At 37.0% G+C, this 26,878-nt stretch overlaps 1 protein-coding gene and 1 long non-coding RNA gene across 2 annotated transcripts; both read right to left on the minus strand.

The window, feature by feature from the left end:
- Positions 1 to 379: 379 nt before the first annotated feature.
- Positions 380 to 1,279, minus strand: LOC150019988 (uncharacterized). The gene is made up of 2 exons (XR_016509315.1): positions 1,216 to 1,279; positions 380 to 534 (listed from the first exon to the last, which is right to left on the minus strand). It is a non-coding gene; the product is annotated as an uncharacterized LOC150019988 (long non-coding RNA).
- A 434-nt stretch (positions 1,280 to 1,713) lies between these two features.
- AFM (afamin) lies at positions 1,714 to 25,919 on the minus strand. Its single transcript, XM_090267385.1, has 14 exons — positions 25,817 to 25,919; positions 19,031 to 19,079; positions 18,591 to 18,723; positions 17,688 to 17,899; positions 16,723 to 16,859; positions 16,024 to 16,117; positions 15,146 to 15,275; positions 12,857 to 13,071; positions 8,273 to 8,405; positions 5,459 to 5,556; positions 4,363 to 4,495; positions 3,363 to 3,586; positions 2,436 to 2,568; positions 1,714 to 1,875 (listed from the first exon to the last, which is right to left on the minus strand). Exons 1-14 carry the CDS (start codon positions 25,917 to 25,919, stop codon positions 1,714 to 1,716), a joined length of 1,956 nt encoding a protein of 651 aa, XP_090123511.1.
- Between the last annotated feature and the right edge of the window lie 959 nt (positions 25,920 to 26,878).

The following is a 26,878-nucleotide window of genomic DNA, read 5'->3' on the forward strand; positions in this document are numbered from 1 at the left end:
CCCCAAGCCTCAGATTCTCTGTTTGTAAAATGGGAATAGAAATGATGTCTACTTTATAAACTTGTTAGGATTAAATGAGATAATGCATGAAAAGTACCTAGGACAGTGTTGGGTACATGGAAAATATTCAGTGCTAGCAAGTAATAATAATGGTAGTAGGAGAGGCAGCAATGCTGGGTGCCCTCAATTCCCCTTTTCTTTCCCAGTAGCAGCAAGAACGGAATCTGGGAGGATTCTGCCAACACAACTGCTATTTCGAGTCCTGCCTTCCATGGAGTAGATTTAGCCAGTGAGCCAGAGATGCTGATGGACTAAATGAATCTTGATTGCTTAATTTTGTTATCAGTTTGACACATAACATTAGTCTTTGAGAAACAGCTTTATAATTTTGTTGTTTATTGCTTGCTGCAATAACATGGTTTCAGGTAAAGTCTCCAGGAGAATCTTTTTTACTGTGTTCATCTCAGAAAAAGAAATTCACCACAGGACAGCTGGAAGTAGATAAGTTGGTCTTTCTCTTTTTTCATCCACAACCTGGGAAGAAAAAATAGTATGCAGCAGTAGAGTGCACAATATTACAACGTGGGTGATGAAAAGTCATGTTTATAAAAAATGGTCAATGGTAACTATGTTTTGCCTCTTGTAGATACAAACATACTCTCTGTGGTGGTCCAGGTCTCTCTCCTCCCAGGAACTGAACATCATTGCTATATCTATGCAACATTTTATTCCTAAAGTTTGTGCATGAGTCTTACCTGAACTGCAGAAGAAAAGGCATCCTTTATATATCTTTTTGAAATATAAACATTGCTTTTTGTTTATGTAAATGCTCCAGCAGGACTCCTGGAACAAGTTTAGTGAGACCTGTCTGCCATCCCAACCCTCCCTCTGACCGTCAACATTCAGACATTCGATCGCCTCCGCTTTCCGGTCCAGAGAGCCGAGTGCAATAGCAGAGAGGCAGGGCAATGCGTGTCTTTGGGCTGTTTAGAAATCTGCTTGAACAATAAGAATTGCCAGCTGAAAGGCAGCAGTGCCAGCCCATAAGGAGTGGCAGATGACCAGAAAAATATCACAGAACCAATATTGGGGTCTGTTAGGTACAAGGCATGTGGGATGAATCAGAAGAAGACATTGAAGCATGAGAGGAGAAAAGCCAGGGCAACCAAGAAACTTCAAATACATTTGGCATTTGGTTGAGATAAGAAGTATTACCTTTGTTGGTATTTATTTTACATTTCTCAAGCAGCCTGGCTTTTGGCTGCCAGCTCTGGACCCTGAAAGGGAAAAATTTAAATAAATAAATAACATATAGGAATTAAAATTTAAGACATTATTTAAATTTAGAGAAGCACATTGCCTTGACTTTTGGAAAGAAAAATTAAACTACTCATACACTGTATGGGGAGACAGTGAGCACTCTTTCTTCAAGTGAGCTTGAGTGCGGACGCCCTAAGCCTTTCATGAACTGTCAATGAATTTATCACTTACTTTACATGGACTGAGGTACGCAGTCACTCGGGTAGATGCTAGATATTGATTAATGCCTCTCGTTACATTAAACATTTTTTAAAATACTAAAGATTTTTTCCAGAAAAAGTTCTCACAGACTAAGCAGTCAACTGGAAAAGTAGAATGGTCTCAGCCAGGATGAAAGGCATGTGTGAGTGTGCATAAGTATTGAGTGTGCACCAAGTCCATATGTGCAGATGATTATGAGGGATCTGGAGAGGAATGGGTGTTGCTAGGAACAAAACTGTGAGAAGATGTTGGAAAATGGTGAAGAGGTACTTCCAAGGAGCCACCACTGGGGCTGACATTCACAGGTACCCGAGGATCCTGTAACATTACAGTGTCTGTCACAGACTCCAGGCTCTGGAGTGAGAACAAGCATGACACATATCCTTTCTTCCGCTTTTCCCCTCACTACTCTGACCCCCCACTTCCTTGCTTCACACACATATACCATATTTTCAACCTAGGAATGCTGGACAAGACCCAGGAAGGTGAGACGGCCACCCTCTGAGAGACTTTACATACTAATGCCCTTCCTTCTCCTCTCCCTTTGGAGCTGCTTAATTTCTTCCTGAAGTCAGTTTGACTGTGTTTTATTAAGACAAGGTGATTCAAAACAGAAAAAGACCAATGGTATAATTGAGGGAAAATGACCACCATTCAATTTAAACTAATGGCCAAGACTGGTGGCATCAGAACCCAGGTTTTCCTGACATCGTTTTTTTACACCACGTTGTCTCCAAGGAGACAGTGCCAAAACCGTATCAGAGACAGGCTGCAGATTAGCTTTTAGCAATTGTGCTCTCAACCATTAGTCTCAGAAACATTGTGGGGAGCAAACAGGATCTTATGGGGAGTTCTGTTGTATCAGATTTGACCAGAAATACCAGCAGATTTCCTACGGGAAAGAATATACCTACCTCTTCGTTAAAGCAGGCTTCAGGCCCTTCCGCTCTGCAGCACTTGTCCACTAGATTAGTGAAATCTGTAGGTAGTGACCGCAGCACCTCATCTGTAAGTTCAGGCTTCAGCTTCACTAAGTTGACAAGAAACCTGTGGCCCAAAGGTGTCAGTTAGAATTAATTAAAGATTTCTTTCTTAAGCTCTTTTTCTCCAAAATGCTGGTTATAGTATCACGTATCTTGGGGAGGGTATCACAATTCGGATGAGAATAAAAAGTCAAAATATTCCACTTTTGGAATTTTCCCATTAAACTTATGGGATAGATTTCCATGATAAGATTCTTTATAGGGTTATGTAACTACAGACAAGATGGCATAAAAATGTGAACATATATTAGGTCTTCACTATCACACTATTGTAGAATGCGTGACTACATTTGATCTTTCTAGAAAATTTATTTCCATGGCACTTGATACAGACACTGCCTAAAACTAAAAAATAGGTCTTACTTCTTGACATTTATAATATTTTCTAAGAAAATAAAAATAAAATTCCTGTATCTTTTGGGCTTCTCCTTTTTTCAACAGGAAATGAGATTCTCAGGATTAACATTTAGAGCATTCTTTCAAAAAAATCTGGTTCATTATATGTAATCCTACCCATGAGCCTTTCTGCTGGCTACCTTAACTCATCTTTCCAAATCAGTCTACTGGACACTCCATGTCTTTAACCAAGGAAAAGCCTCGCTAGGTTTTGATGTATAAACAATGCAATAAATTGTGCTCTGGTGGTTTTTTTTTTTTTCCTTATTAGAGAGACAGGACAATTTGATGGAAGGAACAGATTGCGACACCAAAATCACATATCCATTATAATAAACCTTCTTGTCAATACACAGTGTGTCTTCAGGCTAAACAAATGTTGATGGAAAAGAATGTTAGTACCTGTCTTTCTTCCTCTGGAGCTCCTCATCACCAGCCTGACACAAGTCTGTGTGAAAGGTAAATAAACCTTGGGAGGCAGATGGAGGCACATATGTTTTATCGGCTTCCAAGGCCTCAAAGCAGGGCCTTCGGAAGGCAAAGCTGGTGTTACAGCAGTGGTCCACAGCAGGGTTGATGGTTCGATTTTCATTTACTCCACATATCTCTCCAACAACTAAATTCACCTGTTCCAATGAAAGTTGTAAATCAGATAGGACTTTAAAACGGGAATGGAACTTTGAAATATGGTTAGATGGGTAAATTGTTCTAGGGTCACTGCTAAATTTACTTAGAAAAAAACCATGCACTTATAACACAACACTATGTACAAAGAAAAGCATAAGTTTCAGTCCTGAGTGGCATTGCATATAACAAAATTTCAAGCTATAGCAATTTAAATGCCTAGAGGTTAACTTCTTGTTACCATATATACAAATTTGTAATTGTTCACTGCAAACAGCTACATGAAAGTGGAAACCAAACACTGTGGCCCTAAAGTTAATTCCTTTCCTAGGGTATCTCCCAGGGCAATGTTCACCCCAGCTCCAAAGAAATACACCCAGCTTGGAATTGGGTAAAAAGCAGCCATTCCCTTACTGACCTGGTGGAGCAAGAGGGAGAATTTGTAATGTTACTTAAAGTTAGAAAGTTTCCCATAACATTTGGAAACATTATTATGATTCTTAAAACACTTACCCTAACAAATGACTTCTAATATAAATAAGAAGAGGTAAGAAAGATGATTTGGAGAACTTCAAGAAAATATTTAAGACATTCTCTTTTGCTTGTTAAGGTTTTGATTCAGTGAGTCAAAAAGAAGACTTGACATTTCTTGCTTAACAATATTGAAAACAATGAAAATGAAAGACAGATGATTGCTATAAAGCAGTAAGGATATATATATATATATATATATATATATATATATATATATATAGTCAGGAATGTGGTTCATGCTCACCAAATCATCAACGCAGGCAAACTCTTCACTCAGTGTGCAGCAGGTGGTCAAAGCTGTCACCATTTCCTCGCCAAGAAAGGCCAGTTCATCAGCAGAGAGCTGAGGGGCTATCTTTGTGAATTTGATAACGTAGCTGAAAGGACATTTGTCTGTTTGGTTCTGAATGAAGCACATACCCATTTTCTCTTGTCTAGCTAATTGAAACCCTGACCCTTCAAGGCTACAAACGATCAATTTAAGGACACTATAAGCCTCAGCTCTCCTATAAAAAGGTAGGAAGCTGTCTCTTCACGGCCTGTTTTCCTGCATCTGGTCTCCTAGATCTCTGTATTCTGGCTTCTCTTCAATTTCATAGCAATCTCAGAAACTCTCAGATTTACCTGCCTTGTTTTACCTGTGAGATTAGGAGTTCCTTGGCAACAAATACCTTGGCTAGTATGTAAAATTCTACTTGAAATAGGTAACAAATATTTTAAAGAAATAATTTTAAAAATACATGTTGGAAAAAGATAAACTGAAATGAAGGAAACTAAGTTCCTTAAGGGGCTGACTGACTTCTAAGCAAACAGCCAGATTGCAGAAGTAGTGAAATCATAGTTTTTTTTAATTGTGTTTTGTTTGTCTTGATTTGAAGATGTTTAGTCTCAACACACACTACATTAGTATGGTAATTAATTAAGAAAATCCAGAATAAACTGCATATTATTCATGAATGCTCACTAAAAAATAAATATTCAATTGTCAAGCCTATCAAGAATTATTTTGATAAACTCAGTAAGATGGGCTTAAATCCTGGGCAAACAATCCTTTCCTTGGGGAAGTGTAACAACCTAAAGTTCTGGGTTGAGCATGAGAAAAGCAAGTCCAAACAAAAACTAAAACATTATAGAATCAGTTTATCCAGAATCCTGTATTTCTTTCATTGCTAGCCTCCTTCCTGTCAAAGGCTTAATATGGCAGCTAAATGTGGTTTTATTCTTTCCCAGAGTTTATGAATTCACCATAAGTGAGAGACTAAGCTAAAATATTGACACTTGGTGGATCTCTTCCTTTCCTCCTGGTCACAAGAGTTAACCTAATTGTGCAGACAACTTACTGGTATTTCAAGTCATCCTTCCCCAAATTCTGGAAATGTTCACATTCTCGTTGTACTATCTGGAGGCTTTTCTCAGTTGTCTCATTAAATTTTTTTTCCTGAAAATAAGATTATGTTTTTGAATATTTTATCCAAAATTCAACTATAAACTTCATGTTGACTTGTCAAATAGCTTTTTTTATTTATATAATATTTGTAAACTATCATTACCATATATTACTAAACTGTGGATACTTTTCTTTATATGTGTGTGTAAATATTTAAATTTTATCAATTATTGTTATTGTTAAGTATGTTTTTTGTTTAAATATGAAAGTCCACGTTTTTCATCATCATTATTTTGTACTGTTTTGGAGCTTTCCAGTTTATAAAGTATAATTTAAATCTTATGGTGACAGTAATTATACTCAATTCTCATTTTGAAGTGGCCAGAGCAGGTATTTTCTCTGTTTTTACATAAAGGAAACTGGTCTTGTAAAGTAGAGAGATGCCTAGAATGACCCAGATAGTAAGTATTGCTACAGAATATTTTAAATCCCATTTATCTTTATTTTATACTTTTTTTTCATCATTTAGAATTGGAAATTAAAACTTTCAATAATTGTCTTCAAATATTTGACAAACTCTCATGAGACATAAAATTATTTACTGAATGAACACCAGAGAGAAAATCACATACCAATGGAAGGATGATGTGGGACAAATTGTGCCTCCATGTAAATATATATATATATATATATATATAGCAGCATGATTCATTTAAGGATTAGAAAAAGATCTCCTCACTACACATCGTGGAAGAGCTATACCGAAACACGTCTTCTTACTTCATTGCTCAACTATGAATGGGTATAAACTGGCTTTTATGGCTAGAGGAGGAACTTTTTAAAATAAATCAAAACCAGCACATATCAAATGAATGAAAAACAAATCAGAAATGTCAAGTAATTTCTATATACATAGGAATCCATATACATTGATATTAAAAACACTAATTTCAGTAGGAAAATGGGTAACAAACATGAATAAATTGTTTATAAGAAACATAACTAGTATAACTAAAATTATATGACAAATGCTTAATTTCATTTAAAAAATAAAATAAATGTTTGCTTAAAAAGTACTCACTATTTTTTACATGTAAATCTAGTAAAGTTAATTTTCATGTACAATGTTTGATGTGGGTGAAAATAAAACAAGCATTTTCAAGCATTGTTGTAGGACTACATGCTGGTAAAAACTTTCTGGAAATTAACTAGGTCATTTGTATTAATTTTTTTAATATACATATTTTGATCTAATAATTTTTTTCTGATAACCTATCTTAAGAAAATAATTAATAAAAGGGGTTAGCCAAAGAACATATATGCATAATCCATAGACACAGACAACAGGGTGGTGATGGCGAGAGGGAAGGAGGGGTAAAGGCTGGGTGGGGGCTGGCAAAATGAGGGAAGAAACAGGGACAGCTGTAACAGTGTCAAGAATAAAAGTAAGAAATAAAAATAAAAATAAATATTAATAAAAATGAGTGAAGAGATATTTCAGGGTCACCTATAAAATTAAAAACAACCTAACTAAACATCCACAATGCCCATTACAGTAGAAAAGCAACTACATAAATTATTATAATGGTATGCTACCATTTAAAATAAAGTACATTTTGATGTCTGTTTAATGACAAAGTTTTCTATGACACTAAATAAAAATATATCCAAAAATTCCTTAAGAACTAGTATCTCAATCTTATTTTTAAATGCACACATATACAGGGTAGAGCAAAAGTAGGTTTACAGTTGTGAGTACACAAAATACAGGGTTTATCCTTGTATTATTATTTATTAGTAATTATAATCATTATCTATATTGTCGGCAGCCGTCTGTCTGGAGAGATGATGGTGTAGCTTCTTAAGAGTCTATTTGCACCGCCGAGAACGGCTGTGCAGTCCGACTCGGGAGTGACACGGTATCTGTCTCCTCCCGTGTTGAATCGACATGTTGCGATGACGCTGGAGTGTCCTCTCCAGTAGAGCTGAAGCTACAGAGCCTGGGCAGGGTGATATGGAGGGTCTGCTGTTGCCCATGCAGCAGACCCCCCCTCTCTTCGCAGCTGAAGGGCCCAAGGGAAAGACGGAGTCAATACAGCTTGGCTTCAGGTGCGCCGCAGGAGTTGCCGGTGTTGACTACAACGTCAAACCGCCTTAGGGACTCCGGCTCCGGATTTTCTGTCGGGGTTTACTCCCTTAGCCTTTCCCCTGAAGAGGTATGCCGCAAGGCAGCAGAGGTTTTTTGGAGTCAGAGTTTTCCTTCTCTGATGTGCCCATCATTATCTATATAAACAACTGTAAACCTACTTTTTTATCTCTCTGTATATGCATACTTTTATTAAAAAGATGAAAGAAAGTGTTAATTTTAACTATTTATTGGTGACAGAATCAGAAAATTATTCTTTTCTTTATAACTTTTGGTACTTTTCTAATCATCTTTAATAATTATTTATTACTTTTACAATCATAAAAATATCCAATATAGCTCAATAAAATACACAGTACATAAATAAAAATATAACTGTAAAATGTTTAATGGGAAGAGTTTTTTGTATCAACAACACAGGATTAGTAGCTCAAAACATTATGCATAACCCAACCTAAAGATTTGGGTCTTCCCTGTGGTAAGCTTCCACTGAATTTAAAGTGGACTCAGATTGATCAATCACATCTTCTATCCCCTAGATTAAAGTAAAACTTCGACACCAACTTTTAAGTTTTGTTGGTTTGATTTGTTTGTTTTGTTTACTTCTTTGATGGAACCTACCGCATTGCTGTAGCAGTCTGGAGGGTTTTCTGCATTGCAACACTCTTTTAGGAGGTCATTGTACACGCTAGCAATTCTTAAGAGCTCTGGTGTAGACAGTTCTGGATGTCTCCTTGAGTGTTCATAAAGGAACCTGTGATACGTAAAATATTGTGTATGTTAGAATTTAGAAAAAGCTACACACCAAATCCAATCCTGCCATCTTTTAGTGTAGTCAGATCTAATACTGAGTCTGCTCTCAAATGGTGTTCCTTCTCTGGTGTGGCCAGGGAATGGTTTGAGAGGGCATTTTGACTATCGGTGATCATTTTACCTAGATTTGTTCTCTCTCTCTCTCTGGTTCTTGTACTTCTTGTTGTTTCTGAAATTTTTTTTTCCATTAACGTTTAGTCCCCTTATACCCCCTTGCACTACCCTGAAATCACCACACTGCTGTCCATGTCCAGGAATCCTTTTTCCTTTTTGTTCAATCTATCCACCCCCTTCCCTCCCTACACCTTAGCTGTCAGCCTGCTCTCTATCTATGAGTCTGTCTCTGTTTTCCTTGTTAGTTCAGTTTGTTCATTAGATTCTATATATGAGTGGAATCATGTGGCATTTGTCTTCCTCTGACTGGTTTATTTCACGTAGCATAATGTTCTCCAGGTCCATCCATAGTGTCTCAAAGGGTAAAACTTCTTCTTCTTTTACTGCCGAGTAGCATTTCATTTTGTAAATGTCCCATAATTGTTTTATCCATTTACCTACTGATGGACACTTGGGCTCCTTCCATATCTTGGCAACTGTAAATAACACTACAATGAACATAGGGGTGTTTATGTTCTTTCAAATTAGTGTTTTGGGTTTCTTTAGATAAAATCCTAGAATTGGAATCATTGGGTCAAAAGGCAGATTTATTTTTAATTTTTTGAGATATCTTCATACTGCTTTACACAGCAACTGCACTAATCCACTTTCCTGCCAGCCGTGCGAAAGGATTCCCCTTTCTCCACATCCTCCCTGCACTTGTTGCTTGTTGATTTATTGATGATGGCCTTCCTGACAGGTGTGATATGGTATCTCATTATGGTTTTAATTTGCATGTCTCTGATGATTAGTGACATTGAGCACCTTTTCATATGTCTATTGGCCATCTCTATGTTCTCTTTGGAGACGTATTTATTCAAGTCTTTTGCTCATTTTTTAATTGGGTTTTTTGTTTTTGTTTTTTGGTGTTGAGTTTTATAAGTTACTTATAGATTTTAGATAGTAACCTGTCCTCTCATTCTGTAGGTTGTCTTTTTATTTTGTTGATAGTTTCCTCTGCTGTGCAAAATTTTTTTAGTTTGATGCAGTCCCATTTGTTTATTTCCCCTTGCCTTGGGAATTGCTGCAAACAATATCTGAGATTTTGCTGCCTATGTTTTCTTCTATGGTTTTTATGCTTTGGGGTCTAACCTTTGTTTATATATTGTGTTTAAACTAACAATGCTTTTACTTAAAGGATAGAATTGTTATACTTATTTAGAATTAATTATTCTGTTGGCAGTAAAGGATTTATTAGGTTGATGGAGCAGTAACTTAAGGCAGACCAGCTGTAACCGGTGTCTTTATAATATGAAATGGCTCATCTAGATACAGAGTTATTAGACTGAATGCTGGGTTAAATTTTTTTTGCAGTTTTATTTTATTTTATTTCATTTTAAGTGTTTATTGATTTTATTTTTAAAATTTATTTTTATCCCTCTTATCCCCCCTCCCCACTCTAATCACCACACTGTTGTCCACACTCATGAGTCCTTTTTCTTTTTTGCTTGATCCCTCCACCTTCTAACGCACCCCCTCACCAGAGCCATCAGCCTGCTCTCTAGTAGCCTATCTCTGTTTTGCTTGCTAATTAAGTTCAGTTAGAATTAATTATTAAGAAAATTGAATCCATAGAACATCAGAATTAGTATATCATCCCACCAATACTTTAGAAAATACATATCGAGTATAATTCTGCTGGAAAATATATTTGGACTTTCAACTTGAGATGATGAAAATATGGCTTTCTCCCACTCCCAGTGCTGCCTTGGTGAGAGATTGTGGAGCAGCCTTGTTCATTACTTCTTCCTGTCATTTCTCAAATATGGGAGTCATTGCCCCTGTAGTCCTAAATTATTGGCAGTAATTCCCATGGCCTCAGTGAGAGGCTCCAAGGGTATAGGTGGGTGTGATTTGGGGAGAAAGTGGAAAAGGGAGCGCAAAGAGGCTAGCACTTATTAAGCTCTTAGCAGGTACTAGGCATTGGATCAGCCTTTGAGTGACAGAGATAAAATATGCTTCCTGACCTCCATAAACACTTTCTCATTTACATTTACTGAATCCTCAAGATAAGTACTATTTTGTAGCTGAGGAAATTAAGTCTCTGACCAGCTAAGAGCCTTGCTGTTAATGGAAATATAGAATTTGAACCTAGGTTCTATTGTGATGCCGACTTCATTCTTTTTTAAACTATAAAACTCTCTTCTTAAGACTTCTCAAGAGAGGAATTTCTTCTCTAAGTACCTCAGCTGTGTGTTTACAACCTTCTTTATAAGAAACTCTTATCCAGTTAAGGTAAATTAAAATGATCTTTCATGTTTTGTGAGAGCAATACCTCAGGAAAATAATTGAAGTCCAGGGAACTCTTTCAACCCTTTTGTTTTGCAGCCTTTGACCATCTTGATTAATCTTGGTTTTTCTGACCTCACTTCTCCTGCTTCTCCATTTGCTATCCCAAAATATTTGGGATATTTTTCCGGGTACCAAAGCAGAGGTGATTAGTCTTCAGAGAATGAGGGGTTTCTCTTAATATCTGACCTAAGTCATGGACCTTTCCCCAAGAATAAAATTACATTTAAAAACATGCCACCAAAATGTTGCACACAAAAACCCTTGGAAGCCTACCCTACTTGGCAGATCCATTGAGGTCCTGCACCAAACATTCACACCCCAAAAGACTGCACCCTAAAACTGTTTCCAACTTAACATGCTCCTTGTTGCTCTATCATTTCTCCTCATACTGCAAACACTATCTGTTCTAATAGGGATGATGATGATAAAAATTGCTTTCATTGAAATGCACTACATCTATCAATTGGTTTACTTCAATTTGACTTAGTACCATGACTTGTGAGAAGCAATAGATCACAAGTGGTTATAAGAACAGGAGCCTGGAATCAGACTGCTTGCATCTGAACTCTGGCTCTACCACATATTTATTAGCTATGTAACTTTGGAGCAAGTTGCTTAACCTCTGTGCTTCAGTTTCCTTGCTGGTAAAATGAGAATGATAAAAGTATTCTAACCTCTCAGAGGGTTGTTTTGAAAATTAAGTTTGTTAGTAGGAGAGAAGCACTTAAAATCTGGTAAGTGTTCAATAACCCTATCTTTAGTGCAGGCCTACTACCAGAGCTCCAGGTTTTCATATAAAAATGTCTCATAACAGTCCCAACTAGTTATCCTACAGGGACTTGAAAGTCCATGTGTGTAGATCCAAACATACTCTCTTATCCCCAAAACCTGCTTCTTCATGCATGCTTCCCATCTCATTGAATCTGAAAACTAATTATCCAGCCACCTAAGCCCCAAACTGGGATTCATTCCAGATGAAGTTTCTAAAAGACAAAAGTGATTTTGTCCTTCTTTATTCTCTATTGAAAACCCTGCAGTGGCATCTCGTTACTTAGCATGCCTACATGATCTGACCCCCTTTATCTCTCACTGCCCTGTTTCTCACTGCAGATACCCTTCTCATAGCCACACATACACCAAGTGTGATTTATCTTCGATCCATGCTCTACCCACTCTGTCTAGATTACTAAAATTTCCTCAAGAACTCCCTCCCAATCAAATCTTTCTAGAGACCCCAGGTACAATTGCCCACTGCCTCCTCTGCCCTCATATTACTTAGCATATAGTGCTATTAAAAATAGAAGAATATTTCTGCACTCATTTATATATGACTGTTTCTTCTCAAATTATCCTTCCTACTGATGAAAGCTTTCTGGGGATAGAAACCCTGTCTAACCTAGTAAAGTTCCTGGATTATACTTCATTACCAATAAACTTTGAATGAATGAATGAATATTCCATGAATTATATATATGATGAATGGAAGCACAGAGAGGATAACTTGTCCCAGTGACTCAACCAGGACTCAAATCTTGTCCCCTTGGTTCATAGCCTGACAGTTAAGCCTAGGTCAGAATTTCTGGGGTCAAGTCCTTACTCTATCACTTTTTTAGCTGTGACCTTTAAGCAAATTACTTAGTTTGTTCATCTGAAAAATTTGGGGAAATCATTTTTTACATGATCTTGTAAGAATTAAATAGATAATCTATATAAAGTATTTAGCCCATTGTCTGGCACATATCAAGTACTCAATAAATGTTAGCCATAACTATAAGACAGTTGCATTTTCTGAAAATTGTAAAAATACTATAACCTATAACTATTTTTTACAATTATGTAATACCCAATGACTTAAATGATTGCCACTTCTTCCACTCAAATTAGCCAAAATAGGACAAATCATAAGTTTCTATTTGCCTTATAAATTTCAGTATTGAGTTATCTTACTTAGCCATGAAGATATCTTGGTCAGCATTTCGTTCTTCACACAGATTTTCATTTTCAGTAAATTTTGCTTCTCTTGGAGATAAATCTTTTGGTCTGTCATCTTTATTTGAGTAAATTATGCACTCGCCACGCTCTGGTATTTTCATTTCACAGCACTTTTTAATTTTGCTGGAGATAGAATCTTGTTTTGAACAAATATGGCTCATAACTTTGCTCTGTACCAAGTAAGAATGAGAAATGAATTTATTTTGATGATTTTGTCAGGGCTGGATTTTCCTTCACAATGGAATGCAAAACCAACCATGGCATAACATCTGAAATTGCTTCATTTTGATGGATAAAATTTATTTAAATTTTGTATTAATTTAATACACATGAAGTTTTACATTAAAACAAGATTTATTACTCAGGATTTTAGATGATATAAGTATAAAAAAGGAACTTTATTATAAATTTACATTTATTGTTAAATATTAATCATTTAAATAATTTACACCTACTTCTCTGATATATTGGCATTTTTAATTCTACATGTTGCTTCTGGATCATAAAAGTTTACCTGTGGATCAATGAGGGCCACCAAAGACATGTTATTTTAATATCATTAACCCTACATTTCTTCTCTTGTGACCTGAAACTACATTGCCAAGCACGTAGTAGAAACTCAATAATTATTTGATAAGTAAAAGAAAGAATAGTAAACAAAGGAACAACTACAGCAACTACCAGATGAAGACTTCTGAAACAAACTATTTTACTTGTCAGTTGTCATTTTCTAATGGATACTATCACTTGAAGCTGTCAAAATTATTAAATAATGTACAAAATAAAAAATTTTACTCTATCCCTTCATCCTTGTTCTGATCTCCACATAAAGTTGTGGGACTAAAATGGAGGCTGAAGTTATCTGATTTACACAACAGCTGGGTAATTTGTTAAAAGCTGATCTAGTCCCTAGTTTCTTCTCCAGACACCCCAGAATAAGGCTGCATATTGTTCCTACTCTGTTCCAGCTTCAAATGAACTACACTGAGTTCCATCAAAGCAGCAGGCCATTCCAGGGCTCTGTGACTTTGCTCAAGCTGTTCCTCCTACCTAGAATCACTTTCTGGTGCACACTGATGGTGAAGAATAGGATGAAGCTCTGGGTTGAGCTAACAAGTGGAATGGGGGGTTGGCGTCATGTTTTCAATAAACCACATTGACCAGTCTTTGCAAACATAAACACACACATCTCACTCAAGGCCATTATTGTTTCAGGAAACACTTATTGTCTGGAATGCACTTCTATTTTGAATGAACTACAACTTAATTCCTCATATTTATCTATAAAAGCATCAAAGAAGATATTAAGAATATAATATGATCCCTTTGTCTCAGCTGCAAACGTCATAGAAAAATCTTCAATTATAACCTAATTCAGTGCATTATATTTAATATTATAATACCCACATCTCTATAAACAAACAACACAAAAATAAATAGCTAGTGAGATTGCTTTTAATTGGAGTATGCTTAGGAGCAAAATAATTCTTGGGGACATCTGTTGTCCACTGCTTGAAATAAAATATACATATCTTTATGTTCTAAAACTCAAGTTATTTAAGTAGCATATTCTTCCACTGTAAATCTAAAAATCTAAAACTAATTAAAAGTCACTGAGAAAACATCTAATTTCAACCAAAAATCAGGAAACTTTTAATGAAATTGTTTATCTTTGTGTGCATGAACAATTTAAACTAGGTCAATATACTTACCAGTATACACACTTAAGAGTAATTTTAAAGAATAGATTAAAGGCTAATTTTTATTATATTTTCATTACTATTTTGCCCCCTTATTTTAAATTAACATATCCACTTATTCAGAAAGATTTTTCCTAAATAACCTGAGGAAACTCAGGAAAAGCAGCTTTAAAAAGCAAAGGTGACAAATCATTCTCTGGGCTTTACTATTGATTTCTAATATCTTTAAAAGAGGATTTGCAACATTAAAAAATACTTTCATCTAGTCTAAAATGTTCACAAATCCTAAATTTATGAAGTTTTATGTCAGGGACATTTAGCCATATGAAACAGAATCTGCTAAATAATCTAAAAACAACCCCATATATTTCAAAAAATCCCAAAGTTTTATTTGAGCTTATTTATTAACATATTACTTTTTATTCTATTTATTTTATTTTATTATTTAATAATATATTAACATTGTCATTTCATTGTAGTACAGTAGCCATGCATTAGTGCTGTCAAAAGCTATTACTTTTATTTGGTTTGGGAGAATATTTACCCTGCCACGGATACACTCCACAGCATCCCCTTCACAGCACCCATCATACTTGGAGGAAACATCTTCTAGGAGGGAAGTAAGTTCCTTAAATTCAATCTTAGGAAATTTCTGACTGAGTATAACAATGAACCTGGAAAGATAATTTATAAACCAATAAAAAAACTTGAACAGCAAGTAAGACAAGAGGGAGTTATTTGGTAATATAGTATAAGTAATTGCAAAGGCATTGGTAACCTTGCTTTTTCACAGATGTCTTTATCAAAGGCCATTTATGCATTGCACAGCTTGCATGATCACTTTGAAAATCCTAGTTTGAGTCTTGGACTGGGGAGGGAAGGAAAAGGCCTGAGAGATGTGCTCTCTCCCATAATTTTTATAGCAAAGCACACCTTGGAAGGATCACCATTTGCTGCTGTGAGCCTGTAGCCAGCATAGGTAATCCATCACAGAGCTCTTTCCTTCTCATCAACTTGAAATCTCAGAATTTTTCTCAAAACATTGCACTAGCACCATTACTAATTGATTAGGATGACCAAGTGAGACAAAATTTATCCATATAAAGTTGTCTCCTAGTCATTAAGGTCAAAGATGTATAGATACGTCATACTAAAGCACTTGAAGGATTTAGTTCCTAGTTGGGAACTCCCAGACCAATGCAGATTCCCAATTAACTAAAAACATATCTGGAAGTAGCCTCCTTTCTCTCTGCTCTCACCCCCTCCCAAGTCTTTTTTCATCCTGACACAATGTCCTGGTTCTGAGTTATCTACATAGACTGAGGAAGTAGGGAAAGTATAAATAAAAATCAACAATTTAACAAAAATAGAACACAGACAAGAAAATATAATCAGAGATGAGGTAAATATTATAAAACTCACATAGATTTTAAAACTTGTGGTTCAAATTTCAGTAATGCCCCACAGACATTTTTTTGATAAGAAGACATCCCTCTTAAATATAGTATGATAGCTACTGCCTGAAAGAGAAAGAAAATTCTGTTGAAGCAAGAGTAAAATCCCACTTTTCTCTTATTTCTTAACTACATGTCCGCCAAACTATTCAAAATCTTGCTCATAAATTTAAAAACCTATGGGATTTTTATTGCAGTAAATTTGCATATCAGAAAAAATATGCATTCGTGGCACGTTATAAAAGTGAAACCAGTCTTTCTGGTAACTGAATTGCACTTGGTGGGACGGTGAATCATACATTGTGCTGTGACCTTCTTCATCTCTACTGGGGTGACTCCATTTTATGATTAGCTAAAAGAAGACTGCTGAGGATAGAAGATAACACCAAATTTCACCCTGAGTATTCACTCACTAGGGTCTTCTTTCAATTTACTAGGAAGGAAAAAGTCAGAAGAAAGACCCTGAAAATGGGTGATTGTCTTTAAAGGGTCTCAAGAAATAAGAACTTTTAGATCAGCAGCAGATGGTCTATGGGTTTAAAACCCATAAAAGTAAAAAGGAGAATATTTATCAATGGTAAACAACTATTTTCTATAATTTAATTTTCAGTAAGGATCTACTGTGTTGGAGGACTCCTTACTCTTATTCATGAAATAAACATAATACCCGCCTTTATTCGAAAGCAGTTAGCTTTATCTTGTTCTTCGCAACATGTTTTAGTCATCTCCTCAATATGAGCACTGATTCTTAGAAGTGTAGGGGCGAAAACAAAGGGGTTCCTTCTGGAAACTTCATAGATGTAACTATAAAAGAAAAAAGTAGAGAAGGAGGGACAGGAAATAAGTAAAGGAATGGTAGACAATGGATGGGAAGAAAATAGAAGGGAAAGGAAAGATGGGAAAAGGATCAAGTTGAGAAAATGAAAAGTACAAGGAAGAAGGATTGCCCATTAGAGAAGTCTTCAATATAAGGCAGCATTATTCAGTCTCCAATAAAAGTCTTTTGGACTCTTGTTATTGAATCACCAACTCTAAAGTGAGTGATGATTGCAGTTCTAATCCTGAACACTGAGCTGTGGCTCTTGTCCCTACCTCCCAGGCTGACAAATGCTGAGCTTCTCTCTCATGTTTAAAGAGCAGCTACCTAGACACACTGCCTCTGAGAGTCAGGGATCATATTCACTTACATTCATATAAACTTGTGATTTAGGTTTCACTGAGTACACTGGCTTCCAGAAAATGTCTCTGCTTCTGCAGTTACTACACTATGAAAAACAGGTTTTTACTAAACATTTATTGATTTCATGTTTACCCTCAGTTAAAGTTGCACCTTCCCCTTGGGATGGCAACATTATTACCTCCACTAGCAACTTGTAACCATGCACACACTTCTGTTCTAGGGCTTGTCACATTAGAAAATATACACCATTAGTGAAAGGACCTTAAAAGCAGCTTTCATGTCTTATTCATGTTTATATTCACAACACTGAACACAGATCTGACACACAATAAACAGTGAACAAATTAATTGCTCAATGAACACCACTAATTTCCCTTTGAATAGATATTAAGTATTCTCTAGCCTAAGAATAATTCTTCAATTACATCATTTTTAATTAAAATGAAACTTACTTGCTTAGAAAAGATGCACTGTTATTTTTATAAGCTTGGCATTTCACTTCAGGATCCAGAGTAGGGAGAGGCGGCAGAAATCTTACATCAGCTTTCTTATTACGAAAGAAGCAGAGTCTTCTTTCAATGTCAACCTTATTGCAGCACTGTGAAAAATTATGCTTTTGTGGCAGCCCCTCCAAAGCACATATCGCTTCCAGTAAAACATCATTCTGTACAACAGAGAAGTAAAAGACACTTTTCATTCATGGTAAAGTTCCTCAACCTTTTGAGCTGATGCAATGATTAGTGAGCATCACCCTTCAGGGAAAAGATTGCAATTTTCACAATATCAGCAGCACAGCGCCTTGACCCACATCCTTGACAACCATCTCATACTCCATGAAAGTTTCTCTAGCCTATCCTTAACCTCTTACTTTTTTCTTTGCTGCTTATATTTCCCTTGCATAACAACTTTTATCCCTCATCTCCTAAGGTGATGAAGTCAGAGTGTGAATGTGTTGGTAAAGTATTTAGTAGTGGTGTTTAGCAATGCTTTTCTAGAGATGCAGATGGTGACCTTACAGGGGAAAGGCCAAGAAAAGAGGGTGTGATAAAAGAGGACATAATGAGAGAGGCAGCTAAGGAGGATACCTCTGTACTTCTGTGCACTTTACCAGGCTTTTGGCTGTCATGTGCCTGCATACATACAGCATGGACTGCAAGCTCATGGTCAACTCCCCCCATGCATTGTAATACAGAATTGCATCTCTTTTAGGAAACTACCTCATCCTGAATACCAAAGTCAAGCAAAATAAAAATGAATGGCACAGAGTACCTCTCTTTTTAGATTTTCAAGCCAAAACTTTTCTCAGTGTTGACAAATAAGCCAGTTTGCTTAAGAAATGCAAACAACTTACTTACAGGAAATTTTGAACACTGAGGGAGTGTCCCGTCGGCTAAGCATTGATCTTTGTATTCTGTCATGGCTTTTGCCAACATTTCTGCTTCCTCAAAGGATGCCTCTTGAATATATTGAGCAAATGCAATGATGGTGCTGCAAAAATCCACACAGAGTACACAATGATTACCTGAAGAACTACCATGTATATCCAACAAACTCATAGGAATATCTCACTTGTTAACTAGCCTCGGGAAATTATCCAAATGTGAGGCTATAAATTATACAACTTCTTGACAATTCAATTACCTCATCTGAATTTTATGATTAATACTGTATTTTCTTTTTTTGATATGGTTTCTATTTAATTAAATTACTTATGAGAATCATGACCTATTCTGGAATATATCATGTAAAATTATAATAAACATATCATCATCAAGAAGAGTTTAGAGAAACTCACATATATCCAAGATTCTCCTCTATAAATTTCTGAGTAGTACTTAAATAATCTGAAAAGCAAAGGTATTTAAGTTATCCCATATCCTGGCATTTTAACATTTCCCAACAAATAACTATTTGGATATCTAAATTTATCAATACAAAGTATAAAATAGAAAACTAATGGTAGAAATAATTTGGTATATTTAACAAGAAAAAAGTCATATGAATGAAATTTGGAATCTTAATCACAGCTGATTATGTGTTCAACATATATTTATTTAATCAAATTGAATTAATCTCATACTGACCAGACTTCAGAGTTGCCATTGATGGTTCTCCAGTCACAAATGTCAAATACAAACATCATTTCCATGTTAATTATTTATTATGTACGATTATAAAAGTAATATGAAGATAAACTGATAGGTGATGTAATGTTACAACAGAGCCGAACAAGAGCTGCCATTGCATCCTGGTGGTCAGTATAGTTTACAGTGCTATCCAGACACATATATTTAGATGATCTCTGGACTAGTCTCAGATCATTGAGTCCTTCCCAATGAATATAACCCAAGCACATTTATATGTGTTCACATAGACCACATTTGTGGTGTCTTTATTTTTGTCAAGTAGTGTGCTGTACGTAATAAGGCAATCAGTGATGACCAAGACATATCCCTTGTACCTCAGGTTCCTAAGTACTCTCACAGTGCAAATGACTCATGAACATGACTATGTATAATCCATAGTTATTACAATATTATTGACTATATTCCCTATGCTGTGCTTTACAGCCTCATGGCTATGTTGTAACTGCCAATTTGTACTTCTAAATCCCATTATGCTGTATACCTAAAACTAATACAAAATAATATTGAATGTAAATTGTAATTGAAAAAAATTTTTAATATGCTTTATTGTTTACACTATTACAGTTATCCCAATTTCTTTACCCTTTGTTCCCCTCCACCCAGTGACCCTCCTCCCCTCAGTTGTCCACCCCCTTAGTCCATGCCCATTGGTTGTGCATATAGTTTTTCTGAATAATCTTCCTATCTACTCCACTCCCTACTACTATGCTTCTTAATTCCTGGACCATCTCCCTCCCTTTCCCTCCTTCCCCCTCCCCACTGACCTCCCCACAAAATGTTCCCCATACGTATAATTCTTCTCCCACTCTTGTTGACTTTTTAGTCTGCCTTTGTTTCAATTGCCTTGCAGGTTTCATTTTAATGTTCATAGTGTTGATCCTCCTTCTCCTAAAGAAGTCCCTTTAACATTTCATATAACAGTGGTTTGGATCTGATGAACTCCTTCAGTTTTATTTTGTCCTGGAAGCACTTTCTCTGCCCTTCTATTCTGAATGACAACTTCACTGGATAGAGTAATCGTGGTTGTAGTTTTTGCTTTTCATTACTTTGAATATTTCTTGCCAGTCCCTTTTTGCCTGCAGAGTTTCTTTTGAAACATCAGCTGATAGTCTTATTGGGACCCCTTTGTATGCAATTCACTTCTTCTCTCGTGCTGCTTTTAAGATTCTCTCTTTATCCTTAATTTTTGATTATAATGTGTCTTGGTGTGGTTATCCCTGGGTCCAGTTGTTTTGGAACTCTCAGTGCTTCCTGGACCCATAAGTCTATTTCCTTCCCCAAGTTAGGGAAGTTCTACTTCATTATTTTTTCACATAATTTTTCCATTTCTAGTTCTTCTTCTCCTTCTGGCAGCCCTGTGATTCAGATGTTGGCCTTCTTATAGCTGTCCAATAAGTTTCTGAGCCTCTCCTCATTTTCATCACTTCTCATTTTCTCTTTCTGCACTGGTTGACTGTTTGTTCCTTCCCTATGTTCCGATTGTTGATTTGATCTCTGGTTTTCTTGCCCTCACCACTAGTTTCGTATGTGTTTTCATTCATTTCAGCAGGACTAGCCTTCATTCCTTCCCTGTCTTGTTTAAGATCTGCTCTTAGGTCTGTAAGCATTTTTATAACCAAAGCTCTGAACTGAGCCTCAGAAAAATTGTCTATCTGCTGAGCGTTAGATTAGATATTTGCTGTCTGGTCGGCTGCATCACCAGGATCTCTATCACAATCTGTGCCATCCTGACTGTTGTGTTTACCTGTGCTTCCTGGGCAGGGCTATCGCACCCCTTATGCTCTAAGGGGTGGAGCCCCATGCACTCGTCCCAACCAGATGACCCATCTCACCACGCTGTGGCATTTTCTGTGGGGGTGGGGGTCCAAGATGGATTCCTGCCCTTCACTCTACACTGAGAGACCGGGAGCCTCCTCCTTCATCCCCACCCCCTCTGGGCCTCACAGTCCAAGGCAATGGAGGTCTGCCTTCCCTGGCTTTGGAATTGCAAGCTGATGGGTCTGATCTGCAGCTGAGGGTGCTCCCCAGGTGCTTCTTGCCTTCCCCTAAATATGGGTGTCTGTGCTTACCGCTGTCCTGCCTCCATCGCTGCTGCTGCCTCGGACAGCACAGCTTGACCTCTCCACCCCAGCTTGGCCCCTCCTACCTGTCCACATGAGCCCCACTTCTATATAACTTCATATATTGGACTTCCATTTATTTTTCTGGAACTTCTAGTTATTTCTGCTTTTGCAGTAGTTGTAGTTCTTCTTAGATGTGGAGGGAGATGGAGCATGTTAGTCTAGGCCTCCATCTTGGCTGGAAGTCTCCTGTGTTTGTTTGCTTCCATGTCCTAGGGAGAGTTGTCACTCCTACTACGTTGTAAGGAGCAGAGCCTTAGAGTTTCATCAGTAATGGATGACCTGTTTCACTATGTGGTGGCGCTGTATGCGGGGGAGGGGTCTGAGAAGGTACAATTCCGCTTGCTCAGCACTCACCCCTTTTCCAGGCACTTCTCCCACTTCCGCACTGGACTGGTGCCCCTCTAACTGCTGCCCTGGCTGTCCTTCCCAGAGTGGGTGGGTCTGTGAATGTTCTAGGTTCACGAGGGCCCTTTAAACAGGTGGACTCTGCTGAGAGACTGGCAGTTTCTGCCTCCATCACGACCCCCACTGGTTTGCACAGTCAAAAGCAATGAGGCTTGATTTTCCCCGGTGCTGGGACAGTGAGCTGCACAGTCTGGTGAGGAGCTGGGAACACTTCCAGGTGTCCCTCCTGATTTTTTAAAATGTGTAACTTCACTTTCTGCTAGCCTGCTGCTGTTGCCACTGCTGCGACCACAACATTGTGCCCTCTCTGCCCCAACTCCGCCTCTCCTACTTGTCTGGATGAGTATTTCTTCTTTATATCGTTGTTTGCTAGACTTCCATGCATTTTGATTTTCTGGAACTTCTGGTTCTTTCTAATTTTGAGGTAGCTGTATTCCTTCTTATTAGTGGAGGGAGATACAGCACGTGTGTCTACACCTCCATCTTGGCCAGAAGACACATTGCATCTCCCTCCACAACTAAGAAGGAATACAACTACCTCAACTAGAGACAATCAGAAGTTCCAGAAAATTGGGCTGCATGGAAGTCCAACAAACAAAGATATAAAGAAGAAATACTCATCCAGACAGGTAGGAGGGACGGAGCTGGGGTGGAAATGATGCGATGTGTTGGCAGCAGCAGATGTGGCAGTGGCAGGCCAGTGGAAAGCGCAGTCACACATTTAAGAAAGTTTAGAGGGACACCTGGGGAGTGCTCCCATCACCAGGGAAAATAAAGTCTCATAGTTTCTGACTGTGCAAACAAGTGGGGTGATTTCTAAGTAGGATCTGCTTGTTTAAAGGCCCTCGTGTTTCTAGAACATCTACAGACCTGCCCACTCTGGAAATGATGGCCAGGGCAATAGCTAGAGAGGTGCCAGTTCCATAAGGAACTGGGAGAACTGCCTGGAAAAGGGGCAAGTGTTGAGCAAATGCCATTGTTCCCTCTCAGACCCCTCCCACACACACAGTGCCACAATGTGGTCGAATGGGTCTCCAGTACTGACGAATACCTAAGGCTCCACCCCTTACAACATAACATGAGTGACAGCTCTACTTAAGACACAGAGGCAAACAAACACAAGCAATTGTCAAGATGAGGAGACAGAGAAGCATGGTCCAAAAGAATGAACAGATCAAGGTTCCATTGGGAGAACTAAGTGATGAGGAGATAGCCAACCTAACAAATGAGGAGATAGCCAACCTAACAGACACAGAGTTGAAAATACTGGTGATGAAGATACTTACAGACTTGACAGTTGTGCTTAAGTATGGCAAACGCATATGGGAAGAAGTGAAGGCTCTGTTAAATGAAACGAAGGAAAGCACACACAAAACCAGTGGCAAAGAGAAGGAAATCATGGCTCAAATCAATGATATGGAAAAAAAGAAGAGAAAACAGTTACCAGTACAAAATTATAAAACAAGAGTTGAAAAAATTAGGAGAGGCTTAGAAAACTCTGGGACAACTTTAAACGTGCAAACATCTGAATCATAGGGGTGTCAGAAGGAGAAGAGGAAGAGCAAGAAGTTGAAAGTGTATGTGAAAAAATAATGAAGGAAAACTTCCCAAATTTGGTGAAGGAAGTAGACATACAAGTCCAGAAAACACAGTAAGTCCCAAACAAGCTAGACCCAAAGAGGACCACACCAAGACACATCATAATTAAAATGCCAGAGGTTCAAGATAAAGAGAGAATCTTAAAAGCAGCAAGAGAAAAGCAGAGAGTTATCTACAAAGGAGTGCCTATCAGACTGTCAGCTGATTTTTCAAAAACTCTGCATGCAAGAAGGGACTGGCAAGAAGTATTCAATATGATGAAAAGCAAGGACCTACAACCATGATTACTCTATCCAGAAAAGCTATCATTTAGAATGGAAGTGCAGATAAAGTGCTTCCCAGGCAAGGTGAAGCTAAAGGAGTTTATTATCACCAAGCCATTATTATATGAAATGTTAAAGGGGCTTATTTAAGAGAATGAAGATCAACTCTATGAACATTAAAATGACAACAAACTCACAACTGTCAACAACTGAATATAAAAAATAAAAATAAAATAAAATAAGCAAACAATCAGAACAGGAACAGAATCATAGGTGTGGGAACCATTTGCAGGGTTATCAGCTGCAAGGGAAAGAGGGAGAAATGGGGAAATGGTGCAGGGACTAAGAAGCATAATTGGTTGGTACAAAATAGACAGGGGGAAGTTAATAATAGAGGAAAAGGTGAAGCTGAAGAACTTATATGCATGACCCATGGACATGAACTAAGGGAGGTGGGGTTGCTGGAGAGAAGGGGGTACTGGGAAGAGGGGAGCAAAGGGAAAAGAAATTGGGCCAACTCTAACAACATAATCAATAAAATATACTTGAAAAATTATAATTGAAAAATTAAAAAATAAAATGTATGTAACATTCTAAAATAGTGTGGTTAAATATCTGACAGGATTTCTTTCTGATCCCTGGGTAAAGAATTAGAAATAGATTATAGAAGGAGTGACATGTGAGTTGAATCTGAAAAACTGTACAAGATCTCAGTTAACAGAAAAATAAAGAGCCTCATCTTTCTTGTGGATAGAATGATGTGAGTAAAAGCACAAAGGTGAGGAATCTTAGAATGTTTTTAGGTAAAGCCAATTAATCTATTTTGATGAGAACATGAATCATAAAGAAGAAGAAGAATACCTAAGATAGAAAGGACCTGGGTCTAGATTATAGGAGCCTTGCATAGAAAGCTTGGAGTTTGGGCTTCAACTGGAAGCCATAAAGAATCGTTGAAATGTTTATATAATTATTATTTCTATAGGCTAAGAAACACCAGCCAGGTAGTAGTAGACCTAATATGCTGAAATCTTCCGCAGTACTTGATAAATAGAAAGTGACAAGTACTATTTGTCAAATATATGGATGGAAGAACGAAGGGATGGGTGGAAAAAGCAAGAACTCTATCAGGAGACTTTTGCAAACATCTTGTTGAGAAGTCAGCAGGACATGGATTTTGGCAGGATAATGGAAATGCAAGGAAAAACATAGATACAAAAGATATCTGAGACAAAAATCAATAGAATTATTGAACAAGTTGTTACAAGGGCAAATGAGAAGGGAAACTCAAGAATGACCACCCTGTTTCCAGCCTTCTGACTGGGCTTCACTAGCAGGCATCATGCAGGGCATCAAATTGAGTAAGACACAATCCTCATCTTCAGGGGCCACAGTGACACTTACAACACCTTTGTGCACGTTACAAAAAGTGCCTTTTCCAGGCCAGAGAGATTACAGAGAGAAAGCTCTTCTGATCAGATGAAGCTCAAAATGTTCCCCCTTTGGTTAGAAGAAATATAAAAGTCACCCTTTCCTCCAGATTGACACTGCCTTGGGCAGACTTGCAGGCAAGGGGAGATTTATTTATAAACTGTACAGCTGGGGGAAGCAGGGTCCTGCACACCATAAAGTGTTCTCTACCCAGTTAGAAGATGTGTTGAACAGCTAAAGGTCCCAGAAAAATCCCAGCTCCAGTCCAGTATTTCACTGTTACCATGCACTCTACACATTTGCAAGAAATATGAGCATTTTAATATGAGATATAAAATTATATCTCCCAGCAATATTTTCTATACTGGCATAAGACTGTTGACCATTTACTGGGTGTGATAAGTTTCTCTGTCTATAGATTGGATAATATGGCCACCAAAATACAAAATCTAGGATAGCTCAGGAGATATCTGATCAGTATATATAAACTAGTAGGGGTAGCAAGGGGGGAGAAAAAAACAAATGAAAAATTAAATTGAAAGAATACAGGTTAAAAGAATTGAAATTATCCTAACTTAGCCATTCTTTAGCTGAGTTATACAAGTAAGTTTCTTACCTACATCTTGAGGCTTTGTGGGCAAGTTTAGGGATTGAGTCAAAAAGAATGAGAAAATAAAAAAACCTATAAGTTTTAACTGTTTCATTTCTTTAGAAATCATATTCACAAAGAAAAATAATGTGATTGAGGGAAATCATGTTTTTATATTATTCTTTGACACTACTAGTAAAAAAGTAACCTGTTTAACCTATTTATCAGATACTCAAATTTGATTGTTATTTGATCACACTGCAGAATTCTTGCTAATTATTAACTAGGAAAAATTATCTCTGTGTTTCACTGGAAAATATCTATTTCCTAGAAGAAAAGGTCCACAGGTTAAGTATGTACATTACCTAATCAAATAGACAACTGAAAAAAAATTGAAATATTGCAAATGCTAAGAGAAAAAGGACTAAAATAAATAATTCACCAAAAAGAGAACACAACTAGAAAGATGTTAACTTTTGCTGGTAATCAAAGGAAGTTTAATTTAAAAATAAAAAAGTTTTTATATCTAATAGAATTAGGGAAAAGATAACAATTAAGATATCTTATTCTGGTAAACAGGTAGCAAAACAGGTACCCATACATTCAAAGTTTTTGGAAAACAAGTTTATAATAAGGATCAATAGTCTTAAAAATATTCACATTGTTTAAATCAATCACTCAAGTTTTTGTATCTATACTAAGAATATGATCTGAACTATGAAAATATTTTTAAGTACATGATTTTTAAAAGCTAATAAAGCTGGTGTTAATGAGAACAAGAACAATGTAGGCCACTGGTTGTAATCTTACTGGAACAAAGAAATGGAAGGTTTCCTAGAATTGCTTTACCAGAGGGACTGGGAAGCTGGGACATTTATCCACTGATGGAGGAATACATGAGCAAGAGAAATAAATATGAAACCCCAAGAAGAAGAAAGGCTTCTGGGCTAAGGGGTAGTGTAAAGCAGCACTACTGGACAGTCAAACATATTCTAAAACATTATAATAATTATAATTATGATGGCATTGGCAATTGAGAGAGAAATACAACAACCTAAAATCTAAAATTATATTCAAATACCTATTTGA

This window comes from Furipterus horrens, unplaced genomic scaffold (assembly GCF_987537825.1).
Source record: "Furipterus horrens unplaced genomic scaffold, mFurHor1.1.pri manual_scaffold_2, whole genome shotgun sequence".
Classification (NCBI taxonomy): Eukaryota; Metazoa; Chordata; class Mammalia; order Chiroptera; family Furipteridae; genus Furipterus; species Furipterus horrens.